We start from the raw sequence: 24,034 nt of genomic DNA on the forward strand, positions 1-24,034 counted from the left end.
TGGTTAAATTAAAAAATGACACCTAAAAAACTCTTTAATTCGCAAGTGTTGAAGTTGTCTTTTTAAAAGAATGCTGGAAGGATAGCGTTCCACCTTCACAGCTGTGCTTGTTTTTCAGTACACTGTCTTGTGAATACAGTTTACCATTTGCTTTTCTTTTACACAAAATATACCGTTTAACAGACGACACCAGTGTGTGGTAATAGAAATCAGAACAGTGGTGGCCTCTAGGGAGCAGGTGACTGGAAAGAGGCCCCAGGGAACTTTGGGGGATGGCAGATATGTTCTATTGGCTGGGGTGCTGAGTTACGTGGATTTCTTATGCCTTTGTTAAAACGCCTCCAACTTAAGATCTGTGCATTTCACTGTAAATTTTACCTCAGTTTTTAAAACTTAAAAATACAGTATTTGCAGGTTTTTGAATCTATCACTTAATCTTTTAAAAGGTAGCACAATTACTCGACAATCAGTTATCAGAGGTTGTCAGAGGTACCAAATTTGCTAAGTACTTATCTTGTCCAATAATTAATACTAGCAGTACTAATTAAATCCATCCAAGGCTTTAATGACAGAATTATCTATTCCAACGTCCATTCATCAGCCCAAGTTGAGATTTCTTTTCAAATATATGCCACAGTCCTTGGCAGTTTTGAAAGCAAAAGCTCAATGTAAAGAGTGGGGCTTTGGGGTTAGAGAAAGCTAAGATTAATTCTAGCCCCACTTCAGTAACCTTGGCAAATAATCGCTTCTTTCCTCCACTATAAAAGGCATATAATAGTTGAACCAAAGTTTTGTGGTGATTAAGTGAAACAGAGAAAGCAACTTGCTCTGCATTAACCTTTCAGACATGCTCTCCCTGGAAATCCACCTTTGGGACTTGGATCTAAATCCAGGTACAAGTGGCTGGATCAATGTGCTTGGACATTTTTGCCTTAATTAGAATTCTTGCCAAACTGTATTTCTGTCTTTATTGCACATTTAAGACATACCTTTTCTAAAAGAAGGCAGCGTAAACATGAAGGGAAAAAAAGCTTCCATGGTCTTGGGATTAACTAAAACAAGCTGCTGTCAAGGTAGCTTTAATTCTTTCTGGGTCAGTGACTGGTCTAGTAATCTTGTGCAAATTATAAACATATTCACTACCTTGATAGTATCCTTTATAATACAGGGAGAGATCCTTTATTTCCTTAGATCATGCTCTGAGAGAAAAGCTTTAACTGACTCATGATTACCAGGACTCAAGGAAGAACACGAATGACCCAATTTCCACACTGTAATAACAAGATCTTACATGTGTGTTAACCTGACTTTTCTGGAGTGCTTCCCACATCATGGATATGCCCCATGTCATGGAATTTGAATAAGACAGAGTATCTCAGACAGGCTGAGCCCTGACAAGTCTGGTTGAGAAGCCTCTTGAGCGGATGGTAAAGGACACAGATTTAGGTTTGTGAGTCAATTCATGACACATTATAATTCAAAAATTGCTCAAGTATTCAGTTAATACTTAACTAGGAATCTACCATGTACAATCATTGACCTAGGCCAGAAGAGATTTAAAAGCTTCACAGTTATATAACAGTCCTTGAACTTAAGAAACCCAATTCCTCGTTTCCTATGGTATCAAGACAAAATATAGTCATGCAGATGGGACATAACTATTACGGAGTTGTGTACTGGAAACAGATTTTTCTAAAGCAGGTGGGAATGAGCAAAGTACGATTCTGATTATTGGGCTAGGTGGTTAGTGAATGGGGAAAAGTAAAGAAAGGCAAGTCTGCACAGTCCAAGGAAATATGCCCCAGGAATAGGAAGGGGCATGCCTCATGTTATTCCCCTAACCCAATGCCTTCCATCTGCTGACAATCTGTTGGTCCTTGTGAGCCTCGTTTATGAGGCTCTTCTTCTCCCACATGGCCTTTCCAGATCCCTTCATCGGAACCAAAGGATCCTCCTCCTGCCTTGCCCAGCACAGTACCTGTGCTGCTTCCCGTGACAAGCACCTCATTCCATCTTCAGGGAACACTGTTCACATGTCTATTTGCCCAAGTAGGCCACCCTCTTAAAGGCAGGGGATGTATCTTATTCATTTTGCCATCACCACCACCGGTGGCCCACATAGTTCCTCACGCAGTCAATATGTATTTAAAAAAATTTTTTTTATTGAATTGAATGGGAGATAAAGTAGGATAAATGGAGCCAGGTTATAAATAGGTATATACATCAGAGTTCATTCATTCAGTTAATATTTATTGAATGTTTACTGTGTGCCAGGCCCTGTTCTAGGTTCTGAGGATATATCCACGAACAAACCAGATAAAAATTTATCCCCTTGTGGAGTTTACATGAGATCTATCATAAGGGGTGGGATTAGCAATAAATTTACATAAATTCAAGCATACCTAGTGGCCAAAAAACAAAAACAAAAACAAAGGACACACATTTAAATAGTTTAATTATTGGTGTTATAAAAGTCTACTAACGCTATGTAGTTTTTACTGTATATTGTATATTGTAAACTTACTGTATTCATAATATATTCATATCCGTGTATCACTCTACAGGGATTCTAATTTTAAGACTATACAGAGAACTTCATTGGCAACTTAAGAAATTTTCAGGGATCATTTTGAGCATGCTTGATTTCATTCCGAGGCACAGTCTAAAAATCTAACCAGCTTATGAGTTGAGACTCTACCATACCAAAATGAAAACGCTGAGATTGCTGGGCAGAGCATGAGAATGAGGACATGACAAATCCATGTCTGCTCAGGCTAGTCTGGTTAAAGGGAACAAGAGATAGTACATTCATGTGAATACACAAGGTCAGTCAACAATGGAATTCACATAAAGAATTAAAACAAAAAAAACCCCCAAAGAGTTCATGAGCCATTTCCCATTGTTTTCTTTTAAAAAAACTAAAACAGTAAGATCTTGAGGTCATAAATAAGGAAAAAATTCTTAACATACTGGCTTATTCTCATTAAAGGTTTATCACTTTCATATATTTTTCAAAGAGTATTTTAAAAAGAACACCAAGTTAAGAAAATCATTTAAAAGTTTTCCAGTAATTTTACTCTATATACATTAATTCCAATCATTTAACCCTGAAAACAATCTTTACTTGTACAATGTAAAAAAATTTTTGACAATGACTAGAAAAATTCCATTACTGTAAAGCTACAAACAAATTTTTGCTCCTAAGAGCAAAGTTAATAAAGCAAAAATAATTATACCAGTGATAAGCACCAAGATGAATTTTTTTTGCATTTAGGGCCTGATTGGTTGTATTTAAACATAACCTCTGTAACACCTTATTTGGCAAAAAAAAGGGGGGGATAAAAAATATACAGAGGTCTGGAAACGGTGAAGAATGCCCACTTTAAAAGTAAAACAGTAAAATCATACTTTTTTTTTAATTAATGTAACATTTGCAAAATATATTCATATGTCACTTTTCTTCCTCTTTAGTTCACTTTATACAATTTAGATTGCTCCGTTTTTTTTAATGTTTTGTCACACTAATGTAAATAAATATGTTGAACTGTGGGAGTTGGCTGTAATGAATCCAAATCGTAAGAGCTAGACCCAGTAGCTCAAACAATCTTAGTTGCAACTCATTCCGACTGCTGAAACAGATTATTATTTACCTTTGTAATTTTTTAAAAGCCTTAGCCGGATGAGATACCGTATGTGTAAGTGTGTGTGCGTGTGCATATGAACGTGCGTGTACACGTTTGCCAGAGCAGTGTGAGCACAACCCAGAAACAGGAGTGCTATACAAACAAGTTTGCACAATGGCCCGCGAGACACGGGCAGCCAGACACTGAATTCCCCCCAAACAAACCTGCGGCTGAGCAATGAGGAAAGGTTTGGAAAACGTGGAATCACGTTTCCACACTGTGGAATCAGGGACAGGTTTGGAAAACGAAGACAGGCAGGAGGCCTCAGCCAAGATGTTCCCATGACACTGGAGGATGCAGGGACTATGCAACTGCCCCACAGGACATCTGTCGTGGCCTCCGGCGGTGGCCTCCACCACACCTAGTGACAACCAACGTCTTTGGGATCCCAGTGCGTGAGCCGGGGTATCCCCTCCTGCTGGTCACAACAGTTAGCTCAATACAGACACTATCCCTTCTGGAGGCTTAGCTGAAAACCATCACTGCTTTCCATTTTCAACACAGTCTTAGAAGGGGAGTCTCCTTCTGTCCCTGGGGGGGGTCCCTGAGTTTGAGGTAATACCAACACACTGTACGCTGGAGAGCAGTAACATACGAAGTCCGGCAGTCCACTTTAGAGCTCAAGCAACCTACATTCAATATTAGCCAGTTTTTGTCATCTCAGTAATACTCTTCAGTGAGATAGTTTCTCTACACCACGTCTAACGTATGGGGTAAGGAAAAGAAAAATATTGCTGGAAGATGAAAGATTTTTTAAAGTTCCTTGATGAAACTCCTTAAGGGAAGGAAAAGGAGACCGATTACTTGTCTACCTTCTTTCGAGGTCAAAGAGCACCAAGGTTTCTGTTAAGTTACTTAAAGGTTCTCCCGGCCCCTCCACCCACCCACACAATCCTAGGGAATTCCTCAGCCGTCTACTTTCCAAATTTGTAATCATATCTCTGGGCGTGTCTATACAGCTCGTTAATTCAGTTTCAAAATCCACAGCATTTTTTAAACAAAATGAGATAGTTGCATTCTTTAAATGCCAGCTGTGAAATCATCACTTGAAAAAAAGAACGAGTCAGATTATATATACATAAGTCAAATACAGTTTTCTCCTTTTTTAAGGTATCTGTTGAAGACATGCTTATGACTGCTTCTCAAGAAAAGCCCTTAGGAAAGGAGCCTCATACGGTGTTCTGCAGTCTGATGTTCTGTCCCAATGCTGTCCGTTCTTAAGTTACATTGTAGGTATGACTGGCTTCGTGAACTACCACCCTGCCCCCGAAAATGGGCATATCAGATGCAGAGAAAAACTTTGTTTATAATTCAATGAATTTTAGTCACACCCGAAAAATGATCTAACCCGTCCAAACATGCAACTTCTTTCTTCCCCATTAACTAAACTCCCGTCTTTAAAAAAAAAACCATCAGGTTTGAGGATCAAGTTAAAATCCACCATATTTCATGTTAAACTCTGAGGGTAGCATGATTTCAAATTCATAGCGGCATTCAGTTTTCTGTATTTTCCTATATTTATCCCAAGTAAACTTCCTGGACCATATATTTAGGGAGCAATTAAAAGGGTTTTATATTATAGTATAAAGTTCCAGAAATTCTCAGTTTATCAGGGTTTACTCTGAGCTCAATGTCCTACAACATCGACATGATACAAGTACATGAACAAGAAGTATTTGAAATACAAAACCCTTAGCTCTGTGTCAGAAATAAATTTGGGTAAAACCGCAAGCCTTCCACTGAATCATCACGGCAAAGATGACCCATCTTCTCTGCCAGAAGCAACCTAGGAATCAAGGGAAAACACCACGATCATTTGTCCATTCGGAAGCACAAATACAGTTGTAATGAAGAGCAAGGACCTCACTTACCTTTCCTTAGCCAGGAGGACAGACATTCCTACCAGCTTAGCAAATTCTTCTGATGTCAGGGATCCCTTTTCTGAAACCTAACAGAAACACAGCAGGGAAAAAATGTGGTAATTTAGGCCACCTAGGTACTAACCTAGGGAGGGCGTCTACCAGGGTACTCAGGAAGTAATTTACTGAATTTCTCACTAAAATCCAAAGAATATTTACTATAGAACTAAATCTTCTTCACTAATGCATAATTCTACAAATGCTGAAGGATCGAGAAAAACGTAGTAGAGCCTAAAATATCGTGAAGCCCTCTAGAATATAACAAAGGCACTATACTGAACCCTAAGAAGAACTCTTTGAGATTCTGAAAAGGAACATGTAACAAATTCTAACTGAATGCATACTTCATGCTCCAGTAAAGGAACCTTATATTAGGTTTAGCTTAAAATATACGGTAGAAATATCGATAGTCTTGAGGTTTTCATCTAGTTTAAAATAAGTGTAATAAATATGAGTTATTCAAATTAAACAGGTTCACCACAGAGGCTATGAAGGCAGTAATATTTCAAGTCTCCTAATGAGTAATAGCAGTAGTTTGGCCGGTAAAATCCATCTAAACTACAGTTGCTTTTCATATTTTTTGAAGCAATTATTTGGTAAAACAACTTGTGATGTTTCATAATACTGCTTATGTAGGTGTTACTCAAAGACAAAGTTCCATCACAGGTAACATTACAATTAGCAAAGTTAAAAACCTGTCCGCAAGACTGAGCTTCAGACAAAAAGACAGCACCTCACGAATTCCAATTCTCCTTCGTAAGTTTCAAAAGTTTGAAAAGTGTAATTTTGATTAGTATTTATTTGTTGTTAATAATAGGTGTTTTTAATTGGGTCTACAAACATTACTTTTTAGTAAAGTTAAATTCAAAAGGAAATCCTGTTTCTCAAGTTGCTAAGCATTCAGGTCTCGGTGGGCAGACTGATGAGGAGGAAACAGGGTTCACATACTGTCTCCAAGGCTGAGGCCACCATTTCCTCTTCCTTGTGGCTCTGAAGCTCAATTACCATGACGCCACTGTCAAAAACTCGGAGCCTAAAAATGACAGATGGGAGAACAAAGCTGTGAATATCTAGGATCTTCAACCACTAAGGAGGTGCAAAGATCCTGTGCTTTCTTTTATGTCCGGATATCAGGGCAATATTTAACACATAACAACCATAAGCAACTACAGCATAACTAAAAAGCTGGTGAATAAATATTTAATCAAAGTATGAACTATAATCCACATGCTAAAGAAAATATGTCTGGCACTTTTTTAACCTGAGGAGAGGAAAATATAATTCACAGCTGAACATCTGTACTTTTAACTCTCCAGAAACTAACAAGATGTCTAGCAGAGGGACTGCTTATTCTGACCTCCTAGGAAGAGCCGACATTCTTCTGTCACTGCCCCCAAATCAACAAGACTTGCACTACCAGCCCTGATAAGGAGGGAAGCCAGGATGACAAGTGAATTCTGTTCGTTTAGTTCCAAGAGGGGCAATAGGTTGGCTCACCACACAGACAGCAGGCCCGGCAGGCCCTCCCTGTCTACTCTGTATGGAACAGTGGCTCTAGTTGGCAAGCTTCCCGCAGAGGTTCTTTTACCTGAGAGGTAATTTTAGTGCTTCCAGCATCTTGCACGCATTCACTAAATCTTCTGGTGAGAGCAACTAATAGGAAAAAAAATCCAGTTTACACTGCAAATTAACAGAGTGATGCTATATAATTATAAAGATCCCTAGAACAGAAGAGGAAATTTAACAATTATCATTATTCTGTGACTTGATCTCAGGGTCATGAGTTCAAGCTCCATGTTGGGCATGAAGTCTATTTCAAAAAATTTTTTAAAATAAAAATGTAAAAATTATCATTTGTCAGGGATTTTAGGTGGCTTCATCACTATAAGGCAAAAAGAAATAACAGAGAAACAAAGCAGTGCTATCCAACAGAAGACAATGCAAGCCATATATGTAATTTTAAATTTCCAGTAGTCATATTAATAAAATACAAAGGAACAGGTGAAATTAATTTTAATACATGTATTTTATTTAACCCAATAGATCTAAAACATCAACATATAATCAATATAAAAATTATTAACGAGATATTTAATTTTCATATTCTGTACGGAGTCTTTTTTTTTTTTAAAGATTTTATCCATTTGTTTGAGAGAGAGAGAGGGAGCATGAGAGGGGGGAGGGCCAGAGGGAAGAAGCAGACTCCCCACTGAGCAGGGAGCTCGATGCGGGACTCGATCCCGGGATTCCAGGATCATGACCTGAACCAAAGGGAGACGCTTAACCTACTGAGCCACCCAGGCGCCCCTGTATGAAGTCTTCTAAATCTGGTGTGTAATTTACACTTCTAGCATACCTCAGTTTGGATTAACTGTATTGCAAGGTCACAGTTGTCACATGTAGCTAGCTAGTGGCCACCCTTCCAGACCACACAACCTTAAAGAATCAGCCTGTGTGGTGGTTGACAAGTACAACTCTGAGTCACACAGAATGGCTCTGGAACCAGCCCAGCCCGGGCGCAAACGCCTGTCAAACCACTGTTTCCAGGCACAGCCTTGGTCAGATAACAATCTTTGTGAGCCTCAGCTTCCTCATCCTCACATCATGCCCTAGGTGGGGAGAGGGAAAGTAGCTACCTCGCTGAGGTACTGCGAGGAGAAATGGAGTAATGTGTGCAGAGCGCAACAGTAAGGACTCACTGACAGCAGTCACGATGACAGTTCAAATAAAAACAGAGCAGAGGCTCAACTCGTGGCTCTGCGGGGAGCGCTGGAAAGACAGGTATATCAACTGTTCGCACGGAGGTGACTACTGACGCCACAAAACTGTCTGACTAAAGGGCTCGAAGAGTGCACGGACAGAACTTGGGGGGCCGAGGACATGTGGGTGTGAAGGGACAACGAGGGTCAAAAAACAGCCACTGCTGATTCAGAGCCAGAGGAAGAGGGCAGCTTTCCCCCTGTTTCTCTACAGACCATCTGTATCCAACCCAGTGAATCCAAAACAGTTGACAATCACAGAGAAAGGATCATACTCAGGCTTATTAATCACAGTACAGACACAGAATATTAAAGACAGAAGGTATTGGTCAATCCAAATCCTTGTTTTAAAGGTAGGAAAACCGAGTCTCAGTGAGGTTAAGTAAGCTACTCAACATCACTCAGCACATCACTGGCAAAACAAGGGACAGAGTCTACCTCCTAGATCCCAAGGCAGTATTCTTTTACTACACCACACTGCTTCTCAAATAGTTTTGATATTCTCAACCCTTCCTCAAATTGTACTCACTTTGGGGAACGTGTGTTATATTAAGAAAGTCTATATTTAGTTAAAAGAATATCTAAATGTTCTATTCTTACTTCCATTCCTCGAGCTCGGTTTACTAAACAGTACACCTCCGTGAGTGACATTATTCCCCCTCGTTCCTGTTAAAATATGGAATTTAAAAAGTATTATGTTATAATTAGCACCAGTTGGCATTTCTTAATAGAAATCATAATCAGAGTGAAATCTGGAACCATAAAACTTCCTAAGAAGCCTTTAAAAACTAAATTTATATAGAGGAAAACCTAGTCAGATACATGAAGCATTTCAAATTCAGTATTTGGACTTAAACATCACTATTACTGTTTTAACATTTACTTAAATGAGATGAGGGCCTCTACACCATGTTTCAAAAAGTGTATTTAAAACGTTTTAAGTTATTACAACTAATAAATGAATAAATTTTGGAATTAAATAGGAATATCACCATTGTAACCCCAAATGAATAACAGATCTAAATACTGACTGTTGGTAGCTGCTGCTACATCACCAAAAAGACAAACAGACATTATGTACCTCCTGATGGAAATGCACAGCACCCTCTATGAAACATGCATCAGAAAAAAAGAAAAAAGAGCTCCTAGATATAACTTCCAGTCTACAAGGAATACATGGGGCAGGGAAGTATGTTAAAACACAAATCAATAAAATCCAGACTCTGAGACACTCTATAATAAACCACTAGTTTCTTCAATAAATAAGTTGTATGGGAGAGAAAAAAGAGATAGGAGAAGGGGAAACCTATGGAATTAAAAAAAAAAAAAAAACAACTTTGAGACAAATCAACCAATTGCAAGGTATCCTGATTTGAACAAACTAACTGTAAGAGAAAATGTGACTACTAACGAGATATTTGATGATACTGAAAAACTATTTTTAACTTTTCCTGTGTGAAATGGGATTATAATTACATTTAAAGGCATCTTTTTCATTGTAATTACATACTCAAAAATTTACAAAGTGATGTGATGTCTGGGATTGCCTTAAAGTAATTTTGAGTGAAGGCTGCTTACACACGAACCTGGATGATAGGCACGGAGGGATTCATTGTACTATTCTATTTTGTCATGACGGAAATACTTCTTAATATAAGTTTTTTTAATAAATGAAGTTTTGATTGCCTGAGTAATGTCAGAAGATAAATCTGTATTATGAAATGATTAACAGTACACTTATATTAAGATTCGATATATAGAAATATATATCAACATCTAGAGATCATATATTTCCTTTTGAAAACAAGAGATAAGAAAAACTTCCTATCAAATAGATTTAAGGAGTTACAGATATGTGAAATGGAAACTGAAAATAATCTAGATTTTGACAACAAATCCACTAATAAGGACACCAAAATGATTTAATATTCCTGAAAGAAAAAAATAACATGTTGGTTGAACAGTAGCCACACTGTGAAAGGAGTTAGACTCGTGTTAAGATTTCTGAAGACTTGGCGATTATTTAACACGACCGAGAGACCACTGAGGTTTTGCTTTTACCTCTAGTGGCGTCTGCAGTATTGCAGCCAGCTGTCTGGCCAGCTGCACGTGGTAGTGTGTGCCAGAGCCACAGGTTTCCCTGGTAACTGGGTTAGCGATGCCCATGCTCAGCAAATAGGACTTAAACCTGATGGTCTATAATCAGAGAAGAAAATGCACAAAAGGACAAATAAGCAGCATTAGTCTCTCCACCCCAACATTGGAAATCTTTCTATCATAAATTCAATTCTACTCAATTATTTCTATATCTACCCATTTCTTCTACCTTGTTTCTATTGCGTAAACTCTAAGAAAGTGGATTTCTAGTAGTTCTCTGCATAAAGCTAATTAATTATTCTTCTTCCTTCTCCCGTCTTGTTATTTCATACTCCACTGACCTCACAAGTTCGGTGTGAGAAGAGGTTTAGGTAACAACTGTGCTGTATTTAAGGCCAACCAAATGATAAAGCCAAAAACTGAGAAAGGGACATGGCTGTGACCAGACTGCAGACAAATTTAATGAAACAAATATCAAACATATGGATATGTATAAAACAACCACTCCTTACACATTTCAGTATCTCTCTTTTCCACACTCCAAGAGAAGGTATTCAAGTACCTTCTAATTCTACTGGTTGACTTTTTCTTTAATACTTTCATATGTCCACAAACCCTAACAGAAATCACTACATTAAGAAAGAAACTGCTAACCCACCAAAACATCACTGCATTATTTGTCTAATCTCGTTTCTAATGCCTTAAAAAGGCAACCTATTTACCTCATCTTCTGTGATGTCACCTTGCTTGTCTTTAATCTTATTAGCAATTGATTTTGATAACTCCACCATTTCCTTAGCCTGTCAAGAGAACAGTAAAAGACTGAAAAAAATCATGTCCCCAAAGTGTCTGCTAACAAAACTCCTATCATAACTGGGAGGAATTCAACAGGTGTAAATTACACATACCTTGATCATTAGCTTGCTGAGGTCTTCAAAGGCCTGAAATGAGAAATGAGTTTTTGTTGGAATCTATCTAAAGAATTAAAATGTTTTAAAGCAAAGAAGCTTAGTTTCTCTATTTTCTTCCCTTACACAAAAATTTTTGAAAATTTCTTACAAATATCAATTTATGTAAATATTTACATAAATAATAAACCTATCTTTTTTTTTTTTTAAAGATTTTATTTATTTATTTGACAGAGAGAGACACAGCGATGGGGGAAATACAAGCAGGGGGGGTGGGAGAGGGAGAAGCAGGCTTCCCGCCGAGCAGGGAGCCCGATGCGGGGCTCGATCCCAGGACCCTGGGATCATGACCTGAGCCGAAGGCAGACGCTTAACCATCTGAGCCACCCAGGCGCCCCCCAATCACTCAGTTTTTGTTTTGTTTTGTTTTGTTTTGTTTTATATGACAGAGACACAGCGAGAGAGGGAACACAAGCAGGGGGAGTGGAGGAGGGAGAAGCAGGCTTCCCGCGGAGCAGGGAGCCCGATGCAGGGCTCGATCCCAGGACCCCGGGACCATGACCTGAGCCGAAGGCAGACGCTTAACGACTGAGCCACCCAGGCGCCCCAATAATAAACCTATCTTATTCTAAGAACTCAGTTTAGCTAAGAAACCATAAATTTTCCAAAACAAACTGTGAAAAACGACTTTTCACATTTTCAAAGAGAAAACAGTTACCACTGATGTATGTTTGATTAAACAAACAAAAGGTGACATAAGTAATAAATTGTTCAGAAAATATTATTTACTGTTCTTTCACACAAGCAAGAAAATTTGTCACTGGTTTTTCCCAAAACCATTTCCTGACGGGAGGTCAAGAATCAACGGCTGGGTAAAGCTTTCCTGGTGGAAAATGGCAATGCACAGCTGCCAGAATACTTCCTTGAGCACAATTTTGGCTTTAATAGCAGGTGTGATTTAACTGAAACTGAAAACCTCAGCCTTTAAATACTGAACAGATTATACTTGTAGCTTTGGATACAGTGGATATCAGAAAGGAAAAATATTGAAATACCACCAAAACATACTTAAATAAAACTCATCAATAGTTTGATTTACTACAATGAATATCCACTTCAAAGTCTTCTTTAAACTTAATCAGACATATTTACAATAAATTTATTTCATACTGCCAAAACAATACTTCCAGTGAAGAACATCTTCCAAATGATGTGCACAGATGTTATTTTTTAAACCAATTAAGCAGCTTATCATTAAATGAAAAATCTTTTGGTCCATACAGAGTAGTGGTCAACAGATTCTGATTAGCTCATGCCCATCTTACTTACATGCAGAAAAGTATCCCCCATCTGCAAAAGGATTTTGCTGAAAGAATAGAGTGTTGTGTAAGATTCTTATGGCCAGACTTACTAAGGCTAATACTGAAAACAAAGGGGAATGTGCACACACCTAACAGGAATTTCCTCAGATAAACAAAAGGCTTAAACACTGGATTCTTATCAGCAACAGTCAGCAGATGCAGGAAACCTTTTGTGGGAAACTCTGGGCACCAGCTCTGAAACTAAGTCATTTCTAACATTTAAATGGAAGGCAAATCACACACCAACCTAGTTTTCAAAAATAAAACACACAAACACTTTACACACTTAGATTCTTACTTCGGATATACAAAATATTGATAGATTTCTCTTACCTGTGTAAAGAAAACTAGTAAGACAACACTTTTTAAAATTTTATGGTAAATCACTTTATTTACTGTTACATTTTCATATAAAAAAATATGCTAAAAGTAATAGTGAGTCCACACTGAATACAGAATACATAAATTAGCCCTATTGCTTACAGTCCGTAAAAAATAAATACAAATATTTTAGTGTCTTAGAAGAAATACCTATATTTTAAGTAATCATAAAACACAAAAGCTTCCTCACTTCTATCTATATTATTATTCTAAAATTTGGAATTAGCCAATTATCTAAAAAACAGAGAAACTACCTATAATAAAATTAAAGCAACATATGTACAAATGCAAAAGAGATGCATTTGCCCATTCTATTATTTTACCTGCCACTTTACAGACCATCTATCCCTCTACCATATCCACAGTCAAATTTCCACTCTAATTTTTAAAAAAAAAAAAAAAGGCAACTGCTCTAAAAGTATTCTTGTGAGTTGATTTATAGCATTATTTCTTGCTTTCAGTCATTATTTTGGTTATTAGCTTCAATAACTATTAATATATTCCTGAATTTTCTGTTTGTGTTTTTTTTTTTTTTTTAAGAGAGACTGTGTGTACACGCGGGGGAGCGGGGGTAGAGGGAGAGGGAGAGAGAGGATCCTAAGCAGACTCCATGCTCAATCTGAGCCTGATGCAGGGCTCAATCCCAGACCCTGAGATCATGACCTGAGCCAAAATCAAGAGTCGGACACTAAACTGAACCACCCAGGCACCCCCTGTTTCAGTTTTCTTGATTCTCTACCTTTACATATTCTGTTCCCTCTACCTGGGTCCTCTTACCCCAACTAGTCGTCTGCCAGTGCCTGCTAAACTTCCAGGCCTTGACTTCCATTACAAGTGCTAACAAGGCCTCCCTGACCCCCAAAGAAATTAGAGGCCATGTAATGTGTTCCTGCTGCAGCCACTGTTTTCTCTAACACGGCATTTCTCCCACTGTAGGGAACGCCTGTTTGCCTGCCTGTCTGGTGCACTGTAGTATCTAAAACATCTACCTGGTGCAGGGCTTGCACAGAGTAGAGAGCAAGGACCACCTGGCTGAATAAATCACTGACCTGTGTGAGAGGGCACCGATGACCGTGTTAAAACCTCTGAGCTATGCAACTCCATGAAAATTAGATTGAAACAGAATAGCATTTCATAAATTAAGAAAAACATGATTTTGAACACCAAATTAGTATGGCACCACTCAGAAAAATACTAATAATTCAAAATTAGTTCACTGCTCCATGCCATCTCCAAAAGTGTCACACAAAAAGATGACAACAAATGTCAATGAAAGAGGACAGTGACAGTACCTTCCAAATGGCAAAGAGAGTGGCCACGATGTAGGAGGACCACACTTGTCTGCACACCAGGAGACCTGAGTTCTCATAACCCTGCTTCCAAATCCAGTCACTAGATGATTACTTCTCTGGAGAGTAAGAACCCCTGTAATGCCAAAATGCTGGAACTTTGTGAAGTTAAAGATTCTGGGAAGATGGTGGCGATGGCAGCCAAATTTCTGAATCTCTCCAAATCCCAACAAAGAAAGAGGGCAACTAGATCTCAAAACCAAAAATCCACAGGCAGCATATACTATAAAACTAAGTGACAAGATAGCTCTAAAAAACCTCAAGATACAAGCAGGTAAGGACAAACTACCAAGAGCCACAAGATCTGCATGCTCTCAGCATCCAGGCAGGAGAAAGAAAAGGGAAGCAACAGGGCAAGTGATGGATTTGACAACAAGAGACCCCAAAGGGGCCCATAGGTAGTCCCTGGAAAGAGAGTCTAGCCAGTATGAGGACAGGAACTAAAACTGGGAGGGTTCTGCCCACTTCAATAATGGGTGGGTATGAGGGGTCCTCAGGAAGGGCTGGCCCTCCTGGTTTCGCTTGCAGCAGGGGATCCCACACCAGGGAGAAACCGCTAACAGAGGACTCAAAAACTGAGCAAGAGAAGAATAAGAATAGAGGAAGGGCAAAAAAAAGGTCCAGATAAAAACAGGGGAAGGGAATATAGGGCCAGGAAATCAGAAAGCAAGCCACCACCTTTTTTAACGCTGCATGAACACAGCAGAAGAGTGAGCTCTGTGGAGTAAGACAAGCTACCCTACACTAGGCCTTTCTCTCAAAGTTCAGGAAAACTAATTCCACATGAAAAATAGCAACGGCAAAGTATCAAGGTCAAATGCCACACAAAGGTATTATGAGAAAAAAGAAAATAAGGAGTAAAATAACATTACAGATAACAAAAGCAAGCTGGAAAGACATGCTCATAGATCAGATCAAAATTTAACCTCTTCTTTCAACATGAGCTAAAAGATGTTAATAAAATGACACAAGCCATGAATGGACAAAATAAATCAGAAATGAAGTGACATGATTCAGGAAAGAATTTTTGAAAAAATCATTTCAGAAATAAAGACGATATTAGAACACAAGAATGAATAAACACAATAGATAATACCTTAAGAGAAACAACAGGCTAGAAAGAGAACAATTTCCTAATAAGAAATGAAAGAGATAAAAAGGGTTTGAAAGTCACAAAGGGGGGATGCCTGGGTGGCTCAGTCAGTTAAGCAGCTGCCTTCGGCTCAGGTCATGATCCCAGGGTCCTAGGATCGAGTCCTGAGTCAGACTCCTTGCTCAACAGGGATCCTGCTTCTCCCTCTCCCTCTGCCTGCCGCTCCCCCTACTTGTGCGCGCTCTCTCTGACAAATAAATAAATAAAATCTAAAAAAAAAAAAAGGAAAGTCACAAAGAGTAAAGCTAGGCAGTAGAGCTTCAACACACAGCTAATGGTCTCAGAGGAAAAAAAATAAAGCAATTATTAAAACTTATAAAACTGAAAAAATTCCCTGGAATTAAAAATGCAATTTCTAGAACCAAATACTAAGAGCATATTGTGTACCTGAGAAGAACAACCCAGAATGACTAACACATCAACACATTCTAGTAAAATTACTGCGCTTTATAAAAAAAGGAGGGGAAAAAGCCTTTGGGCATCTAGGAAAAACAGGGACTTCTCAGGTAATGGCTGATTCCAGATCTGGGGCAGGAAATGTACAAGCTGGTCCTGGAACTTTTGTCATAGTAAATAGCAAGGAAGCTATCAAAGTCCACCAGGTCACATCAAAAGCACTCAGGAGCCAACTTGAAGAGGCTCCAACTAGCCAAAGATGGGACAATGTGAACTTTAAACAGGATAATAATTGCAACTGATTGAAACCCAACAGATATGTTAAGATTTGTGAATTCATACTAATATGTAAAAAACCTCGAATGAGTTGCCACTGAAGGATGATAAGGAACCAATTAATTATCCTGATGATAAGAAAAAGGCACTTATTCTGCCTTCCCTGTATGAACTGTATCATAGTTCATACTGAGTAGTCAAATAGTAGATGAAGGGAAGCATCTCTTCAAAAGGTATTCCAACTAATAAAAAATAAATCCTAGAATATCACCATTTGTAACCACCAGTGAACCAGCAGATCTATGCAATGAACATGAACAGCTGCTGCCATCATCAACAAAGACAGGATGTACCTTCTTAGGAAAAAATACAGCATCACCGCTAGTCTCAGCAAAGAGATCAAACACGAGTCTGATCAGGCCTCTGGATCCAACTGCCATTTGGCAGGAAATACTTAGAGCTGAGGAACATATAAAACTTTACCATAAATATGAGATCAGCAAAACCTAGACCATGGGCACTTAATAGGTCAAATGACCTGGGTTTCTCAATGATCTATATTTTCAATCTAGTGGGCCCATACTTGGTAATACGGTGATTAATTTTATATGTGGACTTGACTAGATCATGAGGTGCCCAGGTTCTTGATCAAACATGATTGATGGGTCTGTGAGGGTATTTCCACGTGAGTTTAGCATTTGAATTGGTAGCCAGAAGCAGAACTGCCCTCCTCACTGTGGGTGGGCATCATCCAATCCTCAAGAGCCAGAACAAAAGGCTGGAGGAAGGGAGAACTCATACTTTCCCTGCCTGACTGGTTAAGCCAAGACAGCAGTCTTGCCCTGCCTTTGGACTGGACCTCAACCATCAGCGCTCCTGGTTCTCAGGCCTTCGGACTTAGTTTAGGATTTCTATCATCAGCTTTCCTGGGTCACCAGCTTCCATGTGGCAGATTGTGGGACTTTTCAGTCCCCACAATCACATGAGTTAATTCCTTATATTAAATGGCATAGTGTGTGTATATAGAGAGAGAGGGATATATTGATAACTACATTTGTATATTGATATCTATAGATCTCCTACTGATTGTTTCTCCAGAGAATCTGGATTAATACAGGTATCCCATAACTATTTGCAGCTTAGACTTTATTTGATTGATATACGTCTTTGAAATTCTATGAACAGCACTAGTCAATGGAATTTTACTTATAAACTAGTTATTAAAAACTGAAGAATTACTTCATAGGGTCATTTCATAAAAAATCCAAGATCATTTTTATATAAACACAGGAAGACCAATGACATGTTCCGATGTAGTAGCTGACTGCAGAATCTAACATGCCTAACTGCTTTTCTTCACTAGACTTCTTTCCCTTTCACTTGCATTCCCTCAGATATGATGAAGTTGCAGACACACTGCGAAGCACATGCTCAGGGCTGTTCTCCTGGTGAAAGGGATGGGCTGGTCTGCGCCTTTCTTACTGTGTCCGTGTCTGGTCCCTGAGCATCAGTGGCATAAAACTGTGGCGTCTAGCCAGGTTAACAGCCTCAGAATAGCATTTTTCCCTCAACTAAGTTAACCAAACCTCCAAATAATTATACAGAGGACCCGGAATTCATTAGGAGTATTCTCCAATTAATTCCATCTAGGCTTTAAAATTTACACACAGCAACCCACAATGTTTCCTAACATCACAGAAAACAAATTTGAGTTTCATTTTTATTTCTTTTTGGAAAAGGTTTTTAAAACATGTTTTGGCTAAATTATGCCAACCTGAAGAAGACCTGGAATAAGAGACTATGGCTTCAGGCAAACTAAATATATTCCAATACACAGAATAGAATTAGTCACAGCTACATCCAAAAGAATAAACACAAATGGCCAAGAAAGACAGCTGACCGGAACTTTATGTATGAGTTACCTCAGAAATGTTTTTGTCCGTTTCTTTCCTTTTTTCTTCCAATTTCCTTTCAATGCCTACAATTCCTACAGCCCTTATTCTTCCTGGCTGAAAAACAAAAGTAGAAAATAAAACATACAAAATAGGAAGGACACACTATTTTGCAACCCACCACAACATGTTTTCAATGGCGGGAAGGGACCCACAAAGAACCAAAGAAAACCAGCACATGATTACATCTAGTTTCCTTTCAAAACATGTGTCAGTTTCTTGTCATACATAACGATCTTCAAATCATTATTAAAAAAACTAAACATACAATAAGTGGCATATTTTACTCTGTATTTTAGATATAAATTAAATTCATGTTTGTTCTTTGGCAAGTTATATACGTATCAGATATTTAATAGGGTCTCAAATATGCAAGAAATTATAGTTAAAATTTTGGTATTTGACTCTTAATATACAAACTACATTTTTCACACATTTGAGTATCTGTGCACGGTTGGTGGTTAATTTAGACTGGCCTGAAAAACATCACCCAGAGGCATTGTCTGTCCTCTCAGATGCCACACTGATTATGAAGAACAGAATGTAGTGAATGGAATCTAACTTCGACCACCCCAAGAATCACTCTGTTAAGTAGTCATTTATTTTTGCTACGTGTCTACTCTCTGCAGAGCACTAAATTAGGTTTTGTGAAAATAAATATTTAATCAGAATTATCATTATTTTGTTCTAGCAAGTTCTAGCAAAAAATACTGGATTCAGAAACAGTTTCAACAATACCTGGGGTCCTCTATTTGTTTGTAATGACTGGGAAACTGGCATATTCTCCCATCTTCTCTGTGTCATTTCCTCGGATAAACGCCTGTAAAACTGTTGTACATATACATACACTTTAAATGAGTCAGTCAGGTTATAGTATCCTCATACAAATCATTAACATTTCTTTAGTTGAAAGGCCTGTTCAGTCATTTGCAACAAGCCTAGAACTCTCAGAAACATCAAAAGAAACGAAAGGAAGTTCTTTTCTTGGATCAGCTTCATAAAGCACAAAGGAAAAGAAAAAAAAAAGAAAGAAACTGACCTTCTATATAAAGTGAGCTATTCTCAACAAAGAGATGAGTGACAATGAATAAATAGACCTACTTTAAACAATCTCGCATATGTGGATTGTTTTCAATCTATAGCGAAACAGATATAGTGCCAAGAAAAATATACAACCATTATCCACGAAGGAAGCAGAGAATAATTTGTCTAGTTAAAATGTGAAGCCAGAAATTAGGGCCAAAACATCCCTACACTCACAAAAAATCAACTATATTGTTTAACTACAGTGAGAATGATTTCAGTTAGTCGCTTATCTTTTCTTAGTGCCTACCATGTGAGGAGTGCTGAGTGAAGTGCCATAGAAAAAACACATAAATAATTTAGGGTATCAATGAGGAGATAAACACACACTTGTAAATGTCTGAAGAATACTTACACAGTGACTTACTACTCGGAACATGTAAACTCATACTATGGAGTAAGTACTTGAGTGATGAGATTTGTGTGGAGTCAAGAAAGACTTCCTGACTTAAGGCTGGTGAGCTATCAGATACTGAGATGGTTTAACATTTCACTGCATTAGACTCTGCCTCTTTAACCAAACCACTGAAAACTTTACTAGTAGCCTAATGGCATGACTTAGCATATTTACAGCTTCTGCTTTTTCCTTGGGACCACACCCTCCTGCTTCCCGTTCCCACCAAAACCTAAACCTCGTATTTTCTACTGATAAGGCTTAAGATATAAAAATTTTATTGTAAAAATATGGTGAGACCTGGTATGTTGAACAATATCGATTTACATCATATTAACAACAATAAAAAACACACACAAGCACATGTTTCTAGTCCAATTTTATGCATATAAAAACCTACCTCAATCTGGCCATGTTCTTTGAAGGAGAGTTTGATGTAGGAGTTCTTACTACTCTGGAACGGACCGGGTTCTTTGTTGGGTGGAGCTGGGTGAAGATGAACCACTATTTTGGCACTAAAGAATAAATGTAATGAATTTAATTACCTTTTAAGAACGACTTATTCTATTTTCATAATTTTTAATGTATTTTAGTTCACTTTTAAAATTCATGTAAAAACAAAGGACATCCTGAAAGGAATCCTTTTAAACTTTGTATTAATTCAGTATTAATGAACCTTTCAAAGATACCTCTACTTACAGCTTATAAGCTCTGAACCAAGAAGTTCAAGTTACTAGCTCTATAGATTAATTAAAAATGTGGTTTCAAAAAAGTAGGTTCAAAATAAGTTTGCGAAATTTGGGATAGCTCACTATTTTGGTTTATGATTAGGGTTTTCCATGTACAGAGTCATCCCCAGAGGTTACCAGGGGGCCTATAATTTCTGCCAAAGCATCCTACCCTACTCATTTGAAAACAAAATGTGAAAACTTATCTGTGTAAAACCGGCCAGCTGACACTTTATTACATCTCCATCCAAAACTAACACTCTACGGTATCATTTTTGGAAAATGCCACTCAACCAACAGCATGCTCTAGAAGATAATCCAACAGCAAAAACAAATCTCAAAATGCCGCTGTGCTAGGAGCACAAACTACCATAATCTTTATGACTACCATTATCTTCTGTGCTACTAAAAATACCATTGTATTGGTTCAGTTTTATAAGCCTTTCCCCACAATCTGCTCAATAAACAATTTCCTTCCATAAATGAGCAAAACCAAAAAACGCAGTCAAAATACTTTGGATACGCAGCTTAGGGCTTTTTCTTTATGACCACATTACAGATTTGCCTATTTATTATTCTATCTTGTTTAGGTCCATCTGATTGCCTAAATATCGCTACTAAATTGAAACACCATGTGTGGGGCCTCCTCAGTGCAGTAAACGCTTTGGTTAGTAAACTGGGGCCAGACTTGTAAGGACTCTTCCGAACCTATTCCTTTGTGGTGAACTTCTTTAAGTCAGGTGAGCAAATAAACTATGCAATCACAGTAACAGGACTGTCTGAAATGAGCTGTCAGGTAGAGCAACAAAATACGGCAATTAGGTTCAGGTGACTGAGCAAAGCATTACACAGTCTTTAAAACTGAAAAATCTGAGCCCCGTTATCAGATTTTGTCAAAGGAAACTCAATGAAGAATTAAAGATTACAAGACAAAATGAAGTTTAAAAATGTCAAAGTCAGCAAAAGAAATCTAGGCCAGTTTTTAAATATATTCATTTTGCAGGTCATTCAATTACCATATTTCAAGTTTAAAAACCACCCAATCAAAGACGCATCTTGGGATGAGACATGTTAAAAGGTGAAACTATATATACAATTTTGAATCAATGAAATATGGTAATTGCTTGGGGCGAGGGAGCTGAGAACTAAAGACAATATTTGAGAAACGTTAACCTGACATATTATTAAATTCTTCCTCACTGGAGAAGTTTAAAAATAAGACACTAATGGGAAGGTAAATATTTTAAACAATTTTTGTTATACAGTTTAAATTTCCTTGGAACACAGCAGAGGAAAATTCAAATGATCTGCAACACCTTCAAGTTTTACTTTGTAGAACTTAAGAAAAGCAATATACACAAATATCGAATCATTATGTTGTGCACCTGGAACTCATACAGTGTTATATGTAACTGTACCTTGATTAAAAAAAAACTTAGTAAGATGGAAAAAAGTGACAAGGGGAAAAATAGAAATTAGAGAAGTAGCCTACTCTAAAATCTGTGCTTTTATTAATCTCTTTAAAACGTCAGTTTCTTTTATGTCAAATAAACAACCTTGTATCCTAGCTACAACTTCATAATTAAGGCATGCATTGCATTTCCAGTGAAGTTCAATATTTGTTTCACCTCTACTGAAGTAGCTATACTAAAGCTCAAAATGGGCCCACAAGGAAAAAAAAACTCTTATCAGCAATACTTGTTCATAAGTTGCCCTCAGTTACATGCACTTAAAGTAAAAGCCAGAATTTTCTGTACCTGATTAAAAAGAAACATTTTAACATGTGGCTTTAAACCAGGGTGATCACAAGTCCTGGTTTGCCTAAAACCATCCCATTTTATGCTTCCTTGGTCCAATTATAAATAGCACCCCCAGGGCGCCTGGGTGGCTCAACCAGTTAAGCATAAGACTCTTGGTTTCAGCTCAGGTCATGATCTCATGGGTGGTGGGATCAAGCTCCACATCTAAGCTCCTCATTGGGCTCCGTGCTCAGTGGGGAGAAAGGCTTGAAAGATTCTCTCCCTCTGCCCCTCCCCCAACGTGCTCACTGCACATGCACGCTCTCTCTCTCAAATAAATAAGTAAATCTTTAAAAAAATAATGAAAGAAAATAAATAGCACCCCCTATTACTTTTATAAATGTCCCAATTTGGGCAATAAATATTATGAAATATATTAAATATATGAATAAATATGAAATATTTAACACTGATATCCGAAAAGGTCAAAGTGAAGAAACTTAATGATCAATTAGAAATAGTAAAATCAGTCATTTTTCTCAGGTGAGTCACTCCTGATTTTAAGTACTAGATACACAGACATGTCAAAGCGAATGTTTGTGGAAACGCATGCAATGACAAGCTGGCCGACACTTATTTTGACCCAAGAATATTATAGCAAACCTTAGGACTTGATTTGTGCTTTAGGAATGACTTCCATTTATCCATGAGATTAATGTAGGAAACATCTTCTTAGGGGGCTCCTGACCAACGACTATTCTTTATAAAGCCCCAAAACACAATCATTAGATTTATTCCCACATATGCAGTCATGGCACAACAATAAATCTACTAAGTTGATAGTAACAGCTTGACTGGAACATTTTTGTCAAAAAAGACTGCACTAGAGAGACCTCACCTTTTCCCAATTCCAGCTGCCTGTTCTTCAATGAACACAATCTGGGAAAGAGGAAAGGCCATGCAGCACTCCTAGAAGGAAATCAATACAAAACATGATTCATCAGATTCCTTGTCAGAAATCCTTGTTTTATAGTATTTAAGAGTGTCATGCACCTTTACTTAATAATAAAAACAATTAAAAAAAATTGTAAAATGATTTTATTCCTTAAATAAACTGAAGGAGGGGCGCCTGGGTGGCTCAGTCGTTAAGCGTCTGCCTTCAGCTCAGGTCATGATCCGAGGGTCCTGGGATCGAGCCCCGCATCTGGCTCCCTGCTCCGCTGGAGGCCTGCTTCTCCCTCTCCCACTCCCCCTGCTTGTGTTCCCTCTCTCGCTATCTCTCTCTCTGTCAAATAAATCAATAAAATCTTTTAAATAAATAAATAAATAAATAAATAAATAAATAAATAAATAAACTGAAGGAAAAATGGGATGAAAACAGTACTGTGGTGGCATTTTGCCACATGGAAGAATGTAAGAGGTTTAAAAGCCGCTGTAACTACTTTTGTTTTTACAGTAGGTACATCTTTTTAAAAGCAGTATTTATATGAAAACTTTTTATATGTAAGACATCCTTATATGTAAAAAAAAACCAGAACAGGTAAATCAAAACAACTTTAAGGAGTGTGCTTATACAAGTGATCTTTTTTTTCTTTTTAGTTTTCTACACTTCACTCACCATTTTTAACAGAAAATACTGACGTAGGTTCCCTTTATTAGCACATTTAACTTTAAGTTATTATAAATGACTGGCATTTAATAGGTCTAAGGGTTTCTTAATTAGCCTCTTTATATGATAATCAAAAAATGATGCTAAGATTAATTTACAAACATATGTTTTAAGGACACCTATCCTTCCAAAAAAGACTTTTTCCTAAATATATACTTCTTTTAAAAGAATTAGACACCATTAACAG

At 37.8% G+C, this 24,034-nt stretch overlaps 1 protein-coding gene across 2 annotated transcripts; it reads right to left on the minus strand.

Moving 5' to 3' along the window:
- Positions 1-2,140: 2,140 nt before the first annotated feature.
- VPS36 (vacuolar protein sorting 36 homolog) lies at positions 2,141-23,168 on the minus strand. Of its 2 annotated transcripts, XM_081814886.1 has the most exons (12): positions 23,077-23,168; positions 20,112-20,226; positions 18,973-19,062; positions 18,205-18,291; positions 11,367-11,399; positions 11,181-11,258; positions 10,423-10,557; positions 8,962-9,027; positions 7,191-7,255; positions 6,551-6,635; positions 5,555-5,631; positions 2,141-5,469 (listed from the first exon to the last, which is right to left on the minus strand). In XM_081814886.1, exons 1-12 carry the CDS (start codon positions 23,136-23,138, stop codon positions 5,376-5,378), a joined length of 987 nt encoding a protein of 328 aa, XP_081671012.1. In that variant the 5' UTR covers positions 23,139-23,168; the 3' UTR covers positions 2,141-5,375. The 2 variants fall into 2 exon arrangements, with proteins under 2 accessions (XP_081671012.1, XP_081671013.1); XM_081814887.1 differs by lacking the exon at positions 8,962-9,027.
- Positions 23,169-24,034: the final 866 nt, after the last annotated feature.

The sequence above is a fragment of the Leptonychotes weddellii genome, chromosome 3, assembly GCF_054177405.1.
Source record: "Leptonychotes weddellii isolate Sample4059 chromosome 3, ASM5417740v2, whole genome shotgun sequence".
In the NCBI taxonomy this organism is placed as follows: Eukaryota; Metazoa; Chordata; class Mammalia; order Carnivora; family Phocidae; genus Leptonychotes; species Leptonychotes weddellii.

Excerpts from the sequence above, each read along its gene's own strand:
- VPS36 (XM_081814886.1), bottom strand. The coding sequence starts at position 23,138 with ATGGCCTTTCCTCTTTCCCAGATTGTGTTCATTGAAGAACAGGCAGCT. Across the intron at positions 7,256-8,961 it reads ACCGAGCTCGAGGAATGGAA|TTGCTCTCACCAGAAGATTT; the intron begins GTAAGAATAGAA and ends TTTTCCTATTAG. Across the intron at positions 5,632-6,550 it reads TGGCCTCAGCCTTGGAGACA|GTTTCAGAAAAGGGATCCCT; the intron begins GTATGTGAACCC and ends TGTTTCTGTTAG.